Raw genomic sequence first — 20,142 nt, 5'->3', positions numbered from 1 at the left:
ATTCAGTGTAAACCACTTTGCCTGTGGAAGCCTTGCAGAACATGGTAGTACTTGTAGACCAGTGTGGCATGAAAGATACAGTATAGATGTTTAAGCATTCAGTTGTATCCGATGTTTTCACTATGCAATCATGGCCATGCTCAGGGTTAGTTTATTTGCCTGCAAATTTACATGCTGGGCTGCGTGTGTTGCTATTAATGTTTTGGGGAAGACACCAGTGTTTTACTGCACCTAATGCATGATTTCCTGCTCCCAGGAGATGAGTACGTGTATTGCAGCACCTCTGAAGTAAGTTCACTTAATAACCCTGTGCCTTTACCTAAAGTACTGTGTGAGCTGGCACTAGAGCAGTTGCAATGACGTGTCAGTGTTGGTGAAGAGCTGTCAGACATATCCTGCACCTATCTGAAACAGTGTGGCTTCCCTCAGCCCCGGCAATGTACAGTAATGTGGTTTTGAGCTACTCGGGGTAAGGCAGCAAAAAATGGCTTGCTGCTCATTGGGCAAAATACACTGAGGCAAAAACACCTCTGGATCTGTATGAATATGGAAACTATTTACAAAACAAAGCTGAGGTATCTTTTAAGCCACCTCGGTTGGACTGAAACTATCTTACACCTTAGGTATGAGATAGACAAAGGCAATTGTTGCAGCTGCACAAACTTCAGCCTTACTTATAAAAAACTGGCATGTTTTTTGCCAACTGACTGTAAATGGTTACAGAACTTATCAGTATTGTCCTTCTGCAGGAGAAAAGCGTGTATGTTTACTGTAGTGCTTGCAGCTATGGTAAGGCTGGAAAAATAAACCCAATATGTATAAATGTTGGGGCTCTGAGGTGGACTCCCAGATTTGCCACAGCCATCCGACTTTTCCAAAGCTCTCACTTAGGATCGTGCTTTCCCACTGCAGAAGGGGCGTGAGCCCTAGTGTGGAGATGCATCAGTTGTATTTCTCAGGAATAAAATGAGAAGTAAAATTAATGCTACTGATCTACCACCTAGTGGTGATCTGTGATCACAACCCAAGAGAAATTCAGCTTGTCCCTCCCCTTGGCTCCTGACAGACCAGTATAGTTTTTAAACGAGTGTGTACATCAGGTGGATAAAAGTTACCGCAGTTTTAATTTTAACACCGCATCCTGTTATTATCCAGCATGGAATTTAAACGTTCTCTTTATATTATAACGTATTTTAGGTTGGTTGTGAGTGCCTTTTAGTGCTTCCTTCAGTTGTGTACACACAGCGTGTGCACTGCTGGCAGCTCTCGGTCTGTGCAGTGCGCAGGCAGCAGGTGTGGGATGGAGCCCTGCAGGAGATGGAGGAGGTGGTGGCCAGGGGGCAGCAGCGAGGTCCTGTAGGCCCCTCACTGCTGTGAGTGCTGCCTTGAGCCCTCTGGGAATGGCAAAACAACTGTGCCCATCCACATGGTGCAGCTGCATCCAGACCTCTCTTCTGGTCCAAAAATCAACATTTTTGAAGGTGGTAGCTGTGGATTGGAAGCAGGACCTGTGCAGGGCAGGGTTTACTACTGTCTTACTATGCAAGGAATGTAAACTCTTGTCTTTACTTTTTTCCGCGCCTGCTCCTCATCCCATGCACAACCCTAAAGCTGTGGCGCTCAGGGTGACTACAAACCAGGGAGGGTGGTGTGGTTTCTCCCTGACATTTCTTTGAAGGGTTCCATTGCTCAGTTCCTCCTCCTTTACAACATGCTTCCCTCAGCATGGAGGTAGCTTGGTACGGAAGATATCGTCTCTTTATGCCGGGTTATTTTTCAATTGGAATTTATTCAGGCCGCAGGCACTTTTATGAATGCTGCATGCTCACACAATGAGGTGTGACTACAATTCACTTTTAACTCTACCTTACACCTCCATGTTACAGAACTGTACCCACCCAGAAAATTGTTCCTGTGACAGTCAGGTTCATTCTCAACAATTGTTTGAGATGTAATCCCGAGGAATGTAAATCCCGAATTTTTAAGACTTTGAACCTTAAATACATTGTGTTGATGGACAAAGCTGCACAGTTTCCATATTTCATGCATTTTTGTTCTATATGGATTTCATATAAAAGCCAGTATGTATTCCAGTACAACCACTAAAATCTCTGTGGCTTGGAGACATATTTCAGTACAAAGCTTACAAGGCACTAAGTGGTCAGGCTCAAACGTGTTCTCCTTTAAGGGCTGGCTGCTGTAGTTGGAAGAAAAGCTATTTTATTTGCTTACCCACTCATATAGTAGATTAGTCAGCAAATTAGGTCTGTGGAACCTGTTAATCTCTATATTTTCCCAAACGTGGAAACTAAATGTTTCTACCCTGCATTTACCCAACACTGTAAAGCTGATTTTACAGTATTTACACAAGGGCATCTATCCATTTACCTGAATTGATGTTTTGGAGGATTTTGTTCCTGTCTGATTCAGGCTTGAGATCCTGTCACTTCTGTCACTTTGTTGGTTTCACCAAGGTTTAGACTGAAGCAGGGGGAGTGTTTGGCCTCCTCGGTTGTTGGTCCTGCCATAGGCTGCTTCCCGGGAAGAGCTAATTGAGTGCAGCCTGGATCCCTGCTGCAGCACTTCTGAAGCTGCAGAGGGGTGAGTCACCCGAACTCATATGTGACAGCCCTTGCTTTCCCAGTCTGCTTTATGCCCCTGTCGCTTACATTCAGTATGTTGCTTTTAAATAGCGTCGAGAGATGATTAAGTACAAGTTTTTATTTGGACTGTTTTGCATAGTCTTTACTGTCCTGAAAAAGAGCCCCGTGTCACTGTAAATAACAAAAACTCTTTGCTTTGGACTGGCCTGTGTCAGTCACTAAGGCTACGTAAACAAGCACTGTTCTGAATTTGTTACAAAAAGAGACAAATCAAGTTATTGGACATTTCCCCTAGTCTTTCACAAGCTCTTAAAGCACCTGCTATTTAAGTTGCCATGCTGGCATCTGGCTTCACAGTACACCACACTTTTTACTACTTTATGACTGTAAGAGAAAGATAAATTACAGTGAAGAGGTAATTCTGCTATAATGAGGGCTGAGTCACATTTTGTGTGCAAACTGTGTTTTACGTCCTCTAAGACCTGTCTGTTGTCTTATCTATGTTCATGCTATGCAGAAGTCAGTGTTCCAAATTAATCCACATCGTGCAGTCCCCCAGCACCCAGCTACTGGCAGAGCTGAGCGGGTCTGTCCCGTACAGGTCGCTGGGCTCTGAATATTGAGCATGGGTGGCTTAACTTGGGGACAGCTTATGGAGAAGAAGAGGAAAACAAGAGCTGCATGGGTGAGAATATGCAGAGGATTCAGCTCTGTCCTCCCTGTTTCTTGTTTCAGAGTGTCCTCACAGTGAAGGACCAAGGGCTGGTGGCTGGATGTGGTCATGCTCAATACCCACAAGGAGCATGGAGCATCCAGGAGCTAAGGATGGGCCTCCTTGGCACCTACCAGAAGCTCCTGAGTGCTGTGGGGCTGGGCACGAGCACCCCTGCTGGGAGCTAGTTGGTTTCAACTCTCTGGACTCTTTTTGGGTTTATTCACCTGTGGTTCATCCACATGCAATTAAGAGTGTAGTTTAATCATCTTAATCTGTATAACTGAAAATATGCTAAACTGTGAAGGCAAAGTAAATATGGGGGGGGGGAACTTCTTAAACTAGATTTACTCTTGTGGGGCTTGTAATTAGAAGCAAGAGCTCACCACTCTGGTGACACTTTGATCCTGCTGTCTACAGGGCCTGAGAACAGAGCAGCAGAGCACTGGAACAGGCTCTCAGAGCATCTCTGATGGCAAACTGAGGTTTCAATTAGACTGAACGACATTAGATTTTCACTAAACTGCCTGAGCTGTCCTGTACAAGTCAGGATACCTCACACAATGTCTTCACAGTTGCTCAAAGAGTGAATTCCAGGAGCACTTGCCCAGAGCTAAACCAGAAACCACTATGCATCGCTACAAACTCAAGCTGCAGAACTGATCACTGAAATTATGCAGAAGGGAGTCCTCAAAGACACAAATATTTTCCTGTCGCAGCACAAACTCTTCCTACTTGCTGCAGCAGAGATGTCAGCCATGCAGTACAGCCTGTAATCTTTTATTGCTGTATCCTCTACTAGGAGGAAGAAAAACAAGGCAGTGGTGACAGTAAACCAAATTCTGGGTCAGGTTAAATTTTAGACTGAGTAATTCTGCAGTTCTGAATAAAATTTGCCATTCCTGAAAACTGGGGTATTGTCATCCCTGTGAAAGGGTTTGTGGATGCTGAAAGGGGGAGCTTGAAGGGACTCCACTGCAGTTCACAAGCTGTGCCCTATCCTTACTGCATTCATGCTCTTCTGCCTTTCTGGAGTGTCAGATGTCTGCTCTTTCTCTCCTCTGACACCTCAGAGGCACTTCTTGCCCTGGGATCAGGAGTAATAGTACCCTAGAGAGTGGAACGGCACTTCTGGCCGTGTCATTTGCTTTTTATATCGAGCATGGTGTTGAGTTGTCAGTGCTGAAAATCTGTCTCGATGCTAGCAGGTTGTGATGTCCAAATTGAGTAGAGGCAGCTGCGGAGTTTCCTTTGGGCTGCCTGTGTTTCCCCTTTCTGGCATCTGGAGGCTGCTGTGCTGCTTGTGGTAGTGGATGCTGAGCAGGATGCTGAGTGGGATGTTGGGTGGGATGCTTTGCTAGCATAAAGTTCCACTTCCAGCCCATGGTTGTCTTCTGGCTTTTGAGGTTCTCCAGTGGGTATTACAAAGCCTGGAAAAAGTTTCTTGTTTTGACAAATAAAAGGAAAATGGATTTTTTTTTTCCTAGACCTGTTACTTGATCTAGGGTGTTCTGAGTCGATTTAAAAATTACTTAGGGATTTATTTAGGGATGATTAATGCCTACACATCTTCTAAAAAGAGGTGGAGGGTTTGAGTACTCCTTTACTATACACTACATGCTTGCTGTTCCAGTTCAGATACTGAAGTAAAAAAGGGACAGGGTTAGAGCATCACCCAGCCATTCCCAAGTATCAGTCACCAGAAAACTAGTGGAAACAGTTCTCTGATTTTAGCACACTTGCAATTTTATATGACTGATGAGATTATTCCTGCGAAGCAAATACATTTTCCGCAGACTCCCCTATGCCAATAGGAAATGTTAGCTGATTTGATTTTGGAAATAATTTGGAGGAGAGGACGAAGGAAATCCTTGAGGCTGAAGAACAGATTTGAGAATCATGAGATCCGCCTGTCATTTCCAGTTCAACCCTGTACTTCCTCTGTGATTTACATGACTTAACTCTTGTGTCTGCTCCTTATCTGCGAAACATGGATATTACGAAGGTGAACTTGGTAATCTTGGTAAGGCACGTTGCTGAGAGGGAAAACATTACGCTTGTTGATTGTGATAAGCACGTTTCAAGGATCAGGTTAAATGAAGCAAACCTGAATCAAAAATGGCTTAGAAATACATCGCCAAATTTTGTTTGTGGTTGTATCTATATAGCCTGATCTTTTAATGCAGTTTTATAGGTCTGTTTGTTAGTTAAAACACTACAATTGCTTTGGTGTCAACAAATCTCAAGAGCAGAATTATATTCTTTTTTCCAGTTTATAAAGCTTTAAAAATTAGTGTTTTACCACAGTAGTTACTGTTGCTAATGGGGATTGATTTTACTATATTACCAGGCACAGTAATGTAATTTTATTTTATTACAAAACAGTTTTTCCTATATTCATTCTAGGAGCTCATATTAGCATAGTGCAGTGGTATTCCTTTAGGGGTCCACCTTTGATGCAGTGTTCTGCAAATTTTTAAACTGTGGGTCTGCCAGATTTTGGGTGGGGGGAAAGAAAAGCAGATTATCTTGCTATAATGTTTATAACTTCAAAGCAACTAAAACTTATAGTAAATTTTGAATATGGTTGTATTACTTTGATTTCTTCTGCTTTGCTTATTTGTATAGCTGTAAATGCATATGTTCTTAAAGGTCTTATTTTGCAGTTGTTCACAGATCGTATTCTCCTGTCTTACAGACCACTGGTCAAACAGCACTGTGCATGCTTGGGATAGGTAATCAATGTGTTCATTTGGGATCTTCTCAAGGCTAATTAAAAAGAAAAGATGCTAGTGGCAGAGGAGGCAGAGGGATGTAGAGAAAAAGAATATAGTGCAATTTGCACCTAATTAGAAAGGAATAGATGAAAATTTCATTCCTGTAAGTGAATTGGACTAGTTTGATAATTCTGATAGAGGATGCAAACATGGACTGAATTGGTGCCACAGTAAAAGCAATTATTTCCACAGTTACTATTTCTGTGATGGTATCACTGTTGCAAACTCTCAGCCTGTTGGATCAACAGGGAATCTCTAGGCCCTCATAAGACTTCAGGATCTTTTTATAAAATCTGGAAAGCAAGCAATACATATATTTTCTCTGGGAGGCTGTATTGTATCTGGAGTCTCATAATCTCTGTGTCTATCACAACAGCTTGCAAATAAAAATATTGATTATGTCCATGAAACATAAAACAAACTTTTGACTTCAGTTAGTAATGATGATAAATTAACTTCAGCTAATGCTCCCCTACTTCTGTTTAGCAACAAGAAAAAGTGCAAAGGTTACCTTTTATCATGTACCTGGGTGGAGACGTGTCATTTGGACTTTTAATCTGTTAAGTGAAGGTGATAAAATAATTTATGATCACTAGGTCATGATCACTTGCTCTTTTATATTTTTGCTACCTTATGTGAATTGAAAAATCAATTCTAATATTACTACTGAGTTCCTAGCATTTGGCAGTTAATGTCAACTATTTAATAGTCACCAGTTGTAATACTGGCATAAAACTGTCATTGCTAGCATAAGAAGTTTGTACATTTTTTATATAGACTCCTAAACATACACAGAAATGCGTATGCATGTGATCAAAATACAGAGCTACCTACACAACATAGCGCAAACACTAGGAATTTTCCCTGTAAGTATTTCAGTTTCTGCTTTTAAGCCTTGTAATTTACAGAAGGACGATTGATTGTCCATCACAAGTTTTCACTGAAAATATGTAGTAATTGTGGTTTGAAACTTCTCAGCCTACTTGGGTTTTCTTTGTAATTTATTCTCAGCCAGAATGATTTTTTTCATTTATCACACCTTTTTATAAATTGTATTTCAAAGTGAATATGCATTTCTTGTGAAGACATTAGCAGGAAGTTGGACTCAATGATCCCTATGAGTCCCTTCCAACTTGAGATATTCTATGATTCAATTATTAGATTTTTTATTATCTTCTTTCTCTGGATTAGAAAAAGGCAGCTGTAGTTAGCAAGGCTGCATTTCAGCCAGGCAGCTCGAAAATACAGAGATACCAAAACAAGAAGCAACGCAACTTACTGTGGAGCTAAGAAAAAAAAAAGGCAGAAAAGGGCCAGTTGGTCTAGTGAAAAACAGCTATAAAATACCTTTGAGCAGCATTTCCCTGGGGGTTTGTGTGCAGCAGGAGGAGCAGCAAGACCCTGTCGGGTGGGCCTGTGGCACAGCGCTGCGGGAAGGGAGGACAATGCTCTTTCCCCTGGAGAGCAGCAAACCTGAAGGTCCTTATCTAAGAGGCACCTACCCGTGACCTCCCAGCAGATTGCCACGTAGGGGCTGTGAAATCCAAACATTAATAGGTACTCTGCAGGTCACAGGTGTTTGACTTTAAATTAAAATCAGCTTTTTGAAGTAGGACTTTGAATAAGCTTGAAGAGTGTCTAACAGGCACGGCCTAGAGAAAAAGAGATCCCGCAACCTTTCCTGTGCGGCAAGAGAAAAAACTCGCTGGAGATTGAAGTGTCCCCTGCCATACTTGTCTATAAGTACGTGTTAGGAAGCATTAATTGTATCGTGCATTTATAACATAAAAATTACATTTACAAAATCCAGATAGGTAATGCAGATTAGTGGGCAAGGAGCCTCAATAATCTGCACAGGCATTAGCATACTTATAGAGCTGTGATTTTATTTTTATTAGGGAGTTCATTGGCATAACTACATTAACAAAAGTTTACCCAGGAATTGTTTTTTCTTTGTCAGCGTGATGGCAACAGTATGTGAGCCCTTGCAAGCATATCGACAGCAGCAAGCTGACCAGCAGCAGGTTGTGTTGGGTCAGGCTTACAGTTTAGGCTTCTTCTGCAGTGGAGCATGTGGTCAGGTATGGGATGAAGTGTTATTCATGGTTGGTGTAAATGTGCCAGTAAAAGTCCTGCCATGGAATTTCAGGTACTGGCAAATTTTTTGCCATTTCACTGATAAAAGTTGCATCCATATAAGTGATTCTTTACTGTACAGATCAGATCTCATGCTCCATGGGTAGTGCTCCCTCTGAAGACAATTTTGGATGTTGAATTTATCAAATACACACCATAGCCTGAGTTATAGTTGCAGAACCTGGCTCTCACCTGGCTCTAAAGACTAAGCTAAGATTTCATTAGTTAAACACCTGGTGCTGATATTGCTTACATTGGTATTAATCAGTAACAGGGAATGCTGACAGCAGTCATGTGCCACTAAATTGTACCAATGCCAAGTCAAGATCAGTGAGATCATGATTAAGTCCTTGAAGCTGTTGTGCCTGGATTGGGAAATCAGCGTGGGCCCAGGAAAAGGAGAGATTTTGGTCTGTCTGGGCTCAGACTCCGCAGTGGAGTTGGCTACTTGGGAGCAGCCTGGGAAAGCACCCACTGTAGCCAGGTCAGTGTGGTCAGGGGGCCCTGGGAAGCACACCCGAAACAGCACATCTGGGAGTGGCACCTAGAGCTGAGCCGAGTTACCTAAAAATAACTGTCAAGTGCAATGAGGGGCAGATATCCAAGACAGCTGTGCATGGCTGCAAAGCACCTTGCAGGGAAGCTGCCATCTTACATCTACCTGCAATTGGTTTGACACCTGATTCCTGCCCACAGTGCTGCCTGGCTGGCTGGCTCTGTAGGCTTGACTGATGCTCCTGTTTGGGAGCTCAACTCAGTTACCTGAACATAAGCACCAAGTGCTGCTGGAGGTGCCCTGGCTGGTTCCCCCTCATCTCCAGGGGCTGCTCCTGGATGGCCCACACCTCCCGTAGGTCCTGTGTCATGCTCACAGAATGCACGGTACATGGAGCTATTTTAGATCCCTTAGGACATTTGAAATGGCCCCAGGTGCCAATGTTCAGGCAACAAAATCTCAAACCAGGTTTCTGCAGGTTACGATGACAGCTTTAACATCTGGCTAACATGGAAACATACCATTGCAGACATCAAAATTGAGATGTGGGAATCTGGACCCAAATCCCACCCTAAGAGCGACATGTTACATGGGAACTATAGCAAATAAAAGTGTAACCTGGATCAAAGTAAATATTCATTTTAAACAGTTGTATTTACAGATATGCTACTGTCAGGAAAAAAGGAAAACAATTGAAATACAACAATTTAACTAATATGCTGTCATAGGAATTTAGCTGTCCAGATAAAACTAATTCATTTACATCAGTATAAATAAATAGATGTGTTTGTGTTTGCAGTCTCAGAAGAAACCCAACTGAGAATGCAACCTAAAAGATAAGATGCATAATCTTGATTGCTAGCATTGGTGATCCTGTGCTGTTGCTAGATTAGCAGGTGTGAATTTCAGAAAATGCAATGGAAGTTCAGCTTAGACCTCTATTTCTCAGAAATATTGACGTTCCTTGAAATTTTTGACCAACACCTACAATACATGACTCAGTGCATGCATTTTGATTTTCATCCTGTATGCAGTGCCATGTATATCTCTGCGCATGTCTACAGATGTTACCAATAATAATTGTATAAACCTGATTTTATTTAGAAAGGATTAATCAAGAGAAGGTCATGTGAGATCAGTGGTGCTGCACCAGTATAAACCCAATGATAGGTGGAACAAAATTTTTTCCTCAGAATGTTTTCGTTGGTGTCAAGAACCACACTTATGCTTAAGGGACTGCAATACTGGAGCCTATGAGTTTTGTGCTGGATATTTTATTTCTAGTAGTAAGTGGTCACCTGATCAGGTCCCGCTTGGATAGGTCACTTAGAGGAATGTGAGGTTATCGGTCTGGTTTCCTCTGATTTTTGCTATGAGAGGATTACATTTTCTGTTTTATTAGTATTCTTCAATGCAGTTTATAGGTCTAAGCCTAAAAATACACGTCCTTCAGCATTGTTTATTGCACAGCAGAGATTAATCTCACTGTCATTGGGGTCAGTCACTACTTGTAGCTGTAGTGTTGCAGGAGAGCAGTCCTGTCTTTGCAAATGTTATTGCTCAAGGTAGGGGTGGAAAAAGCAGATTAGGAGACAACACGTGATGTGTCCTTCCCTCAGTCTAAAAGTACAGGATCATGGGATGAACTTTGCCTGACTGGTTATGCAGAGAGCGTGCTCATGTTTGTAGCTCTTACGGACAAGATTTTGCAAAACAGAAACATAAAATGACCCTTGTGAGCTCCTTTCTCAGTCACTGCATATGTGGAGACCCTTTACCTGTGTCTGATTCTGAGGTAAGAACCTTATTTAACTTGTGATTTTGCTGTGCTGACCTTGGAGGGGCTGGTTTAAGAGACAGCTTTGCTGAAGCTGTGTTGGTGCACCAGCCAGGGAGTCACTCTCGAATTATTTCCTCTTACTATTAAAATGGCTGAATCTGCAGAGAAGCTGAAGCATGCTTGAGTGACAGGTGTGATGCCATAGAACTCAAAATTTATGCAAGTGTTCTATTTAGAATGAATTTCATGTTGTAAGTGAAATAATTGAATGTAGAGCAATGTGCAACATTGATCATTTTTCATACCTTAATTGCAGTAATCATGTTAAAATGCTGACTATTTAATAACTCTGCCCACTAGTGGTTTCATACAGTGAAGCTGTCTTTCAGATAAAAAACAAAATCTGCCTACTCTATCAGGTGACCTTCTAAAAAAGGCTCATCGAAGTTTTACTGATCTGGTTGCAAATGGTAGGTGGAGAAGAAGGTGACAGAAGAGAAGTCGCCTTTCACTGTTATAAGTGTAAAACACTAGTTCTAGGCTGCATGGTTGCTCCAAATATGCAATACCTGAAATGTCTTCATCTGGTCTGAAACAGATAAACAAAATGTAGCCAGAGACAGAAAAAATGATGCTTCTCTTTACTGGAAAGCTTATTACCTTTGAACATTCTCAGAATGTCTAAAATTATCCTAATAAAGAAGTAGACTGGTTCTTTTACAAAAGGTCAGAATTTGTTTATAATTTGTATGAGAACTTGGGACAGTGTTCACTTGCTGAGCAGTGCTTTGGAGTTTGTAATTCGCTCCAGGTATTAGTGCAAACTGCCACCCAGCCCAGAAACACTTGTCTTCCTCTCTCTGTTTCTTTTCTGTTCTTTATAGAAGAGCCAGGACAATCCAAGGAAATGCTGAGAATTTGGAAATTTGAGGGAAAGGTGGTAATAAATTTTTATGTGCAGCATTTTTTCTCGAAATAAAAACTGCAGGGGTTCTGCTAGAGAAGTTTACAGTAGTATTACTTCAAATACATTGAAATGCTTAAAATGTTCCTTGTAACGAGTATTTTATTTGAAGTTATTTTATTTCCAAAATTGCAGTACCAGTACACTGATGACACCTATAGGTATTAACCTCCGTGAGCTGGATGTGCTGTTTAATAGGAACAACATGCTCATTTTCCAAGCTTCTTCTCAAAAACCATCAGTTTTTCCTGTATTTGTGTTGTAACGTGTCTCTGGTCCTACTCCAAATGACTATAACCTCCCTGAGCATATAGAAAATTAGCTTCTCCCTTCCCAAGTGGATGAGCTCACTCACCCAATTCGCATGTGGCTGCACAATCTCTGGATCTGACCCAAGTGAGAGTGGGAGTGAGCACACGGAGGCAGCGCCGCTGCCCACTTTGGTATCGGCTCACAGTTACCTGGGATCGGCAAGCAGTCATACTGCAGCCTTACTGTTTGTTTTCATCACTGGGTAGAAGTAAAGCAGAGGAATATCACAGAATCATAGAACAGCTTAGGTTGGAATGGATCTTTGAAGATCATCTAGTCCAACTCCCCTGCCATGGGCAGGGACATCTTCAACTAGATCAGGTTGCTCAAAGCCTCATCAAACCTGACCTTGAACACTTCCAGGGATGGGACAGCCACAGCTTTCTGTTCCAGTGTCACCACCCTCATTGTAAATAATTTCTTCCTTATATGCAATCTAAATCTACCCTCTTACAGTTTGAAACCATTGTCGCTTGTACTGTCACTGCAGGCTTTGGTGAAAAGTCAAGACCTAAAGAGTGCTGGTGGAATTTCTTTCAGTGGTGTTAGATGTAGCATCCTACTTGTGCATGGGAACAAGTGCTGTGAGTGCCAGAGCTGTCTTTTCAAGACATTGTACTGTGAATTCAGTGTTTATGATAGGGCTTGTCTGTACTGGTGAGGTAATAGGTAAGGTTTTAGTGTTATTAGTCACGTTTGTCTAAGAGGTGCTGCTGGTTGGTTGTTAAGCACTCAGTTCTTCCTGAACCGTCAGTTGCATTTGTTGTATTTACGGTAATGCTTTCTTTTTAGCAATGTTGAGTTGATCTGCCGTATGAAAAACTCTAAAATTAATTGTATCAGAAAATTCTGTGGCTTATTTGACTTGTTCACATTTAAAAAGGTTGTTTCTGATGACCACTGGAAGAAGTCCCCGTGCCAGGATGAAGAAAAGACAGACACACAAAGGGTCGCACCCAGGAGATGGGGCTCTGGAAAAAGATCTCGGCCCAGACCTCTTTCAGACTACGGCCAAATGTCAATCAGAAGTCTCTCTATACCAGAAGATACAGTTGCGTTGGAGTCTCAGAAGACAGACTGCACAGATGGAGAAAATCATCCAGGACTGGCTTCTGTCAGGTCTGCGATCCAAAGCAATACAGTAGGCTACCACAGAGGGCGAAAAAGAAGACCCATCTCTGTAATAGGTGGGGTCAATTTCTATGGCAGCGGTCCAGCAGAAGAGATAGAAGGTCTGCTGACACAAGTAAGATAAGAGATGTGCTCTCTGCAAACTGCAAAAGACCCTTTCACTTCCTTGTCTCTATCTTCAGCCTAGAAAATAGAACGAATGCTTCCTTCTCTTCCTTCCCTTTTGTCAAGCTGACATCACGTACTTACAATTCTGCTTTCCTGGTCACTAATTACTTTGTCTTGTTGAAAAGAAAACAGCATGAAATAAAACTGATACTGACTTTGGGATAATTTTTTCCATATTGTAAATTAACCTTATTTCTTTATCGGAATGGCTGTTATGTCGCATGTTGGTGTATAAGAGCTGATTTGTGTGTAATACAGCTGTGTGGTTAGTCACCTTACAGGGTGTAGGGCCTGAGGAACAGAAGAGTACAGACAATAGGATAGTAAAACATTTTTTATTCATCATTTCAAATTATCCAAAAGCAGGCCTGTTCAAAATCTGTGGCATCAGCTGTGCTGTTCAAAATCTTTGTATTGGCATAGCAATGATACTTAATAAGGAAGTAGCTTTAGAAACTTGGTAATAAATGAAGGAATTATTGAAATAAAGAGTCTAAGAAAACGGTGATTATGGAAAAAAAGCCTGTAAGAAAATAGCAAGTGAAATAGAAAAACTTCTGAAACATAAAACGAGTTCATTTTTCTGTGCAGGTAGTCCTGAGCAGGTACAGTGGTGCTGTTGTGATGATGGTGGTGGCCCCATCTTGTAGTTGGTTACAGAGCTTCAGCCTCACGGGCTTTTGTAGTACTGCACTGAGCGGGTGTTTTCCACTCTCCAGAAAAGCTGGAGGACTCCTATGTAAAGCAATTGTCAAGATGATAAAGCAACAGAAAAAAAGGAAAAAAAAAATAGTATTTACATCCTCAAAAAATGTACTCCCAGTGGTTATTAATGAAATTTGAATCCTCTTAATCTTTCTCATGCCACTCGGTCTCTTGCTGGGAAGTTCAATGCAGTGTCGTTTATGGGTGCAGTACTCCCCCAACTGAAATAAAATGCAGAAACAATGGCAGGATTTTAGGTCTCCTGTGAAAAGCAATTTTTAGCATGAACATTGTTATTGTATATTGCATATTTTTTCTTTATAATTCCCCGATGAAAAAATGCATCCTGAAGTCTGTAGCAGCAAAACTCCAACTGAAGCCAGTGAGTGTTTTCCCCGGGCAAAGGCAGTAATTTCAAACCCCATATAATTGGGATATTTTAAAATTAATCTTATCACTACTTAGCTTGGAAGACAAAAAGAAAAGAGTTATTGTTAAAAATTCTAGACCATCTTACTCTAATACATCTATTTCAAGTGATACTGAATATCAGCAACCCAAATAATTCTTGGTGTACCGTGGAAGTTATTGAATGCTCTCCAAGCTCTTCATTTACTGCTGAAGACAAATTGATCTCTCCAAAACCTTGCTCACATCAGGTTATTAATGAAGGAATATGCATCAAGGCAGCCATGTGAGTTAACTCTTTCCATGCTCTGATGCTCCTGCGAGGGCTGGCTCGGGTTAAAGGAGCACAGTGCCAGATCACTGTGGTCAAGACCAAAACTATGAAGCGTTCCCAAGCGGGGCAGGTTTCTAACCCAAATGATGGCCTTCCTGGGCCTGCCACTGAGCAACAACAGCACATCCTTGTCTGTCCAGGGAAGGGATCCAGACTGAAGCCTTACAGGAAAATTTTGATTGCCCAGAAATAAATAGTTTTGTTGCTATATGCTGTTTGCATATAGTAACTGACACTACTTCTATTAGCTGTTTGCTGCAATATAGCTGACTTACTTTTTGTGTTGTTATTCAGTGGTAGGATCCTGACTTACTGCTAAAGCACTGAAGAAATGAGGTTTAAAGATGAGGTTGTAGTTTAATCATATTCAACATGCACAGAAGTTTTTGGCAGTCATATTAGAAGGTAAATTAGTAGCTGGAATGTAAAAAAGGACTAAGTAAGCAGGAATACATGTGCTAGAAGTATTTTATGAGGGGCTTTCAAAGACTGATGTTCACCTTGCTGATTTTTTTCTTAAAAGCTTTGAAAAGCCACAGGAATATTTGAAGAGTGTAGTGCTCATCCCTTCTTTGTTGTGTGTTGTTTTGGTCTGACAGCTCAGGTGTGAGGAAATGTTTTCAAACAACACTAAATCTTTGGTTTCATAGCAGTTTCAAGAGGTCACAAAAAATCCAACTCTCATCTTTCAGGTTACTTGGTAGAAGGGGTGCTGTGAGAAGTAACACCTGAAAGATAAGAGAAGATGCAAAGACAAGTTTCTGTGAGGCTTGTCTGCTGAGGTCTGGCTGTTTAATGTTGAATGTCTATGCAAGTTCATTCAGCCCGGCTAATGTGAAGTTGTTCAGGGTTGACATAAAATTAAACTCAATTTGCAGACAAAATGGGTAGGTTCTCTAATCATTATTAAGCAAATGAATGATTTAACTAAAGAATATGGCTTCTAGATAAAGTTGTGAGTGAACTTGATATTACCTCTTATTAATGAGACTCTTGGAATCTTCAGAGCAGAGGATCATTTAGCCAATTATTTTGCCTTGTAAAATATATTTATTTTACTTAAAAGCAATACATTTGTTTGAAGAAAGCAGGTGTCCCAGGAAATGAGCACAACTTCCAGCTGTTGCATTGTGCAGGCTGTTCTCAAAGCAGTGTCGATCCCAGAACATTACAAGATGAAAATTATAGCATGTGTCTGGCCATAGCAGAAGGCTGTGGAGTATTTAATGTAACTGAGAGCTATAATGTAATAAATAATTTCTGTAATGCTGATGGACATAGTATGCAGTGTTTAAGCAATGTCACTTCAAAGTAGGGGATATTACTGGCCCTGTAATTAGCTGGACTATCTGAAGAGACCTCATGCCTGAGTTTTGCTCAGTTGGACTTGCTGGTAGCTTTACTAATATTGGATTTTCCTGTTTTCTCTGTAGCCTGCAACACGGCCACCTGTTCCAGCACACCAGGTCCCCCCTTATAAAGCTGTTTCCGCCAGGTTCCGGCCCCTCACCTTTTCACAAAGTACCCCCATTGGCCTGGACCGGGTGGGACGAAGGCGGCAGATGAGAACATCCAACGGTAAGATGGGCAAGTCTTTTAATTTTCTAGATCTCAACTTCTTACTCCAGCTTGGTCGGGAAGTAGATTATACTGTGGAACACAAAAGGGCACAAATTAACTCCCTGACAAAGTAGTACCCAACTCAGTTGCTTTGTTTTGCGAGTTTCTCATTAGTAGCTGCTGTATTCACGTAAAACTTGCATTTCACATGTACTGTTTGACATTGCTATGGTTTATTCTTCTGTACCACTTCCATTCCTATATTTTTCGTTCGCTATTCACATACTTGCCTGAACATAATAAGAGATCATGAAGGAAATAAGGTCTAATATGCTTGAGTTCATACCCAAACCACAGCCATACCACACATGTGTTTTTAATTTTCTGTTTGCCCTGCATTCAGCTTATCTACCTAGATAGGCAAACCTTAAATAATTAATTAGCTTATTTCAGAGAACTGTATGTAGTTGCAGTTGCTTACGCAGTGGTGAGTGGAGCCCAGCCAGGGTTCTGGTACATGCTGTACAGGTTCTTGGAAAAGATTGCCTTTTTGGAAGCATTACCCTTTATCAGGCTCTCTGGTGTGCTCTGTGTATGTTTGCTGTAACTGTTTACTATTAGCATGCAAAGTCTCATCTAGTACTAGTGGGACATTTCTTGGCAGGTGGGACCAGCAGAACCTGGGTTGATACCATTTGTGTTCTTTCAGACTGCCATGGGCATAATCTGAACAGTTATTCATGTTTCACTGGCAAAAGTCGGAAGTAAAAGCAAAATTATGATATATCCTTCAGTGTTAGTAGTGAGCAAAACACTCCCAGGAACCTTCACTCTGCCTCTCTGTGGAGAGAATAAGTGAAGGTGTCTGCATCAGCGCCTGTCATGACTGAAGCAGGAAACCTAACAAATAGCATTTTCAATGTTTCTTTATTAAAATTATACATATGTTTACTAGTCAGTACTTGGCTTTTATGGTTCTAAGCTAAGTTTTAGCTGCAATGATGTCCAAATTCTGCTCAAAAAATCCCTCAACCACAAATTAATTTATATAAGAATGTATTAAAACTGCATTTTCCAGTCTTCAATGGAGCATGACAGTTTTCTTCAGATAGGGCTCTCCAGGGAACAGACTTGAGAATTTCTAACTGTAACAATGACATACGTTATATAGATTATATTAGTACTTTCCTTTTAATTTATATTGTATTAAAATATTGGGGAACTACTGTAAAACCCATGTCTGGCATGTGTTTTTGCTGTATATGTCTCAGTATACTCAATGATCCAGATTAGACATGAAGGTAAATTGGACATCTAATGCTGCAACCTTTGCTGAGATTATGTGGTACCTCAGTCAATGATTCCAGATGACTGTGCACAGAGTAACAGGTTTGCCATGAGCTAGTTTTGAAGAAAAAGCGACTTAAAGTGTCCTAGAGTAGGAATTATTTTTCTATTTTTAGTTATCCTTTCCGTTTCATGTTTGGAAACCACATGAAATAATATTAGTTACCTAGACAACTGTCTGAGAGTAGTATCTCTCCAGGTGTTTAGCTTTCGAATAACTGGTCTCCTAAACATAACCATCAGGATGACAAATACACAAATCAAGATTTCTGCCACTTTTCAAAACAATGAAGCCAAAGCAATATTGTTTATACTAGATATGACTTCTATGCCTCATTGCAATAAACATAGAAGTTGAGCAGGAAAAGCTTCTGAAATCCAAGCCCTGAAAGAAAGTGGGGATATAATGGACTTTGCAGTTTGAGAGCAGTTGCAAAGATCCAGCAGAAAATAATAAAGTAACTGGTGTCACACATTCTGATCTCTTTCCTTTTTCTCTTAAATTCACAAGGCATTTCCTTGTCTTTGAACATGTGAGAGTTTTTTGTTTGGTCATGTACAGTGAAATTTGATAGCACAAAAGCCCTTTATTACAGAAAGAAATTCTAAACCCAAGCACTAAGAACCAGTGGTATCTTATTTTAGTTCCTTACTGAAGCCTAATACATTGCATGTCTACTTTTATAACAATGGGAGGTCGAATTGGAGATGGAAATTTTTAAAAGAACAGCTGTTACAAGATAGCAAATCATCATGCTGTAGGAGACAGAATAATAACCAGCCAACATGTGAGGGAAACTTCCCTTGAGACTGATACTGCTACTCTTGTGCTTAAAGGGTTACAAGTGTTAAATTGTATTAAAGAGATTACCTATTTATCACAGTAGAGCAATTTTTTATAAGTATCTTAAAAACTAAGCCATCTTTTTTTGCATATTGTGGTGTGGGACTTGAGTTTGCCTAAGTGATCTGGTGAACTCCTTTAGATAGGCTCAGCTCTGAGTAGGTAGGATGGGGTTCAGCTCAAGTTTAAGTCACCTAAATTTAGTCTAGATGCAGGCATTTACATAAGAGTTAAACATCAGAACACCCATTTCAGGCAGTGGAGGACTAGGGCTTGATTCAGTTACCTGCCCCAGGGTCCACTGCTGTGTGGGGTACCTGAGCATCTCCTGCAGCTGGCAGGCATGACCGAGGACCTATGGGAGACTTGTTCCTTTCTTCAGTGACAACTGGAAGCCAGCGAGATATCTTCAAATGGCTCTAAGTATCTACATGTAAACAACTGATCTGGGACCCTAACCATTGCAGTCATTGAAGGTTAAGAGTAGGAACTTCCTTGGGATGAGACAGATCGCCCTCTCAGCTGTGTTATTGTGTTAATAATTGTGAGCAATACCTGCGGATTTAGATGGTTTGTTCAAATGTGGGTTCTGACATTTAGATTAATAAATTTAAGTGTCTTTAATTCAAGTAGTATCCTGTCCTGGATGTTTGCCTACAATATTACACTATGATCAAGCTTTTCCCAGTTCATCAAGGTTGGGTAACCAAGTAGTTTCAGCCTGTGTGGTGCACAGCTCAAAAAACTGAGGTGCAAACCAACTGGCTGTTTGGGAGAGGAGATTTTCAGGTTCTCCATCCCTATCACCAATCAAATAAAAAACCCCGCCCCAAGTAGGTTATTGGCTACAGAAGGGAACAAACAGAAGTTATTAATCACTCCTCGATGCTTGCTGCCCCGTCCTTGCCCTGCCCTGCCCCGGAGAGCAAGGATGTTAAGTAGGACAAAATGCAGGAAACGCAAATTCTGGATTACTACACTGAGTACCATGTTTGTGATTACCAGGAGGTGGGTGGAATATGTCTGATGTTGCAAGCACCTCCATGGTGGTTGCTGTATTCTGTGACCAAGGTGTCTGAAAAGCTCAGGGAGGCAAGAAAGACTCATGGACAGGATGTGTAGGAGCATCATGAAATCTACTGCTCCATGCTAAGCAGTCCCAGTGTTGCTGGGGTCAGAAAAGCCTGTGGACTGGAGGATAATGGCTATGTGGTCCCTTTAAGGATTGCACACTTGACTGATGAGAAAAGACATTATAACAACTATGCTGGTGGATAATGGGATCGTTAGTCACACAAATAGCTGGGCTTGATGATACAAACAGGACTGAGCAGAGTGTTGGGAGCAGCCGGTGCATCAAGTGAAGCACCTATGCAGCCTGAGGGACTTTGGAGGGGAGCTGGTGGCTGTGGGGCAGGTGAGTGCCAGGGAGAGGGCAGCGGACAGTAGGCAAGTGCTGGAGGCAAAATTGAAGCTGTCAGGTACAAGCTACAAAACCAGGAGCCCAATGATAAAATTGTCCAAAGTGCAGCCAATACCATGCTCATCGTTGCTTTAAAAAGGGGGAGATTTAGATTATTTATGAACCAATTTGAAAATAAAAATAATTAAAAAAAAAATCCTTTGTTATCTAAACCAAAACAAAAGCAGGCTGCTGACATGCACATCAAGAGATTAGGGAGCAGTTTCTAAACAAAGAACTAGAAGATAGCTGGCAAGGTAAAATAATACACCATGTGGGACAGCATATCCTTTATAGGCAATGTCTATGATCACTGCATCCTCAAATGAAGGATGGGGCAGAAGCTGACAAAACTCAAGCAAGAAACAGTCAGAAACAGTTGGACAAGTGCTGTTTAAAGAGG

General features: G+C 41.2%; 1 protein-coding gene across 9 annotated transcripts in view; it reads left to right on the top strand.

The window, feature by feature from the left end:
• SPATA13 (spermatogenesis associated 13) overlaps window positions 1–20,142 on the top strand; it is a 153,660-nt gene that overhangs the window by 107,706 nt on the left and 25,812 nt on the right. For 7 of the 9 annotated variants that reach the window (XM_071804272.1, XM_071804303.1, XM_065830702.2 and 4 more), the window contains exons 3-4: window positions 12,664–13,026; window positions 15,960–16,104. In XM_071804272.1, coding sequence (XP_071660373.1) covers window positions 12,664–13,026; window positions 15,960–16,104 — 508 coding nt within the window. Of the gene's footprint in view, window positions 1–10,314; window positions 10,520–12,663; window positions 13,027–15,959; window positions 16,105–20,142 lie in introns of those variants that run through there. The other 2 variants (XM_065830728.2, XM_071804298.1) reach the window with 2 other exon arrangements.

Source organism: Patagioenas fasciata, chromosome 1, assembly GCF_037038585.1.
Source record: "Patagioenas fasciata isolate bPatFas1 chromosome 1, bPatFas1.hap1, whole genome shotgun sequence".
In the NCBI taxonomy this organism is placed as follows: Eukaryota; Metazoa; Chordata; class Aves; order Columbiformes; family Columbidae; genus Patagioenas; species Patagioenas fasciata.
This window is presented reverse-complemented; position numbering and strand designations above follow the sequence as displayed.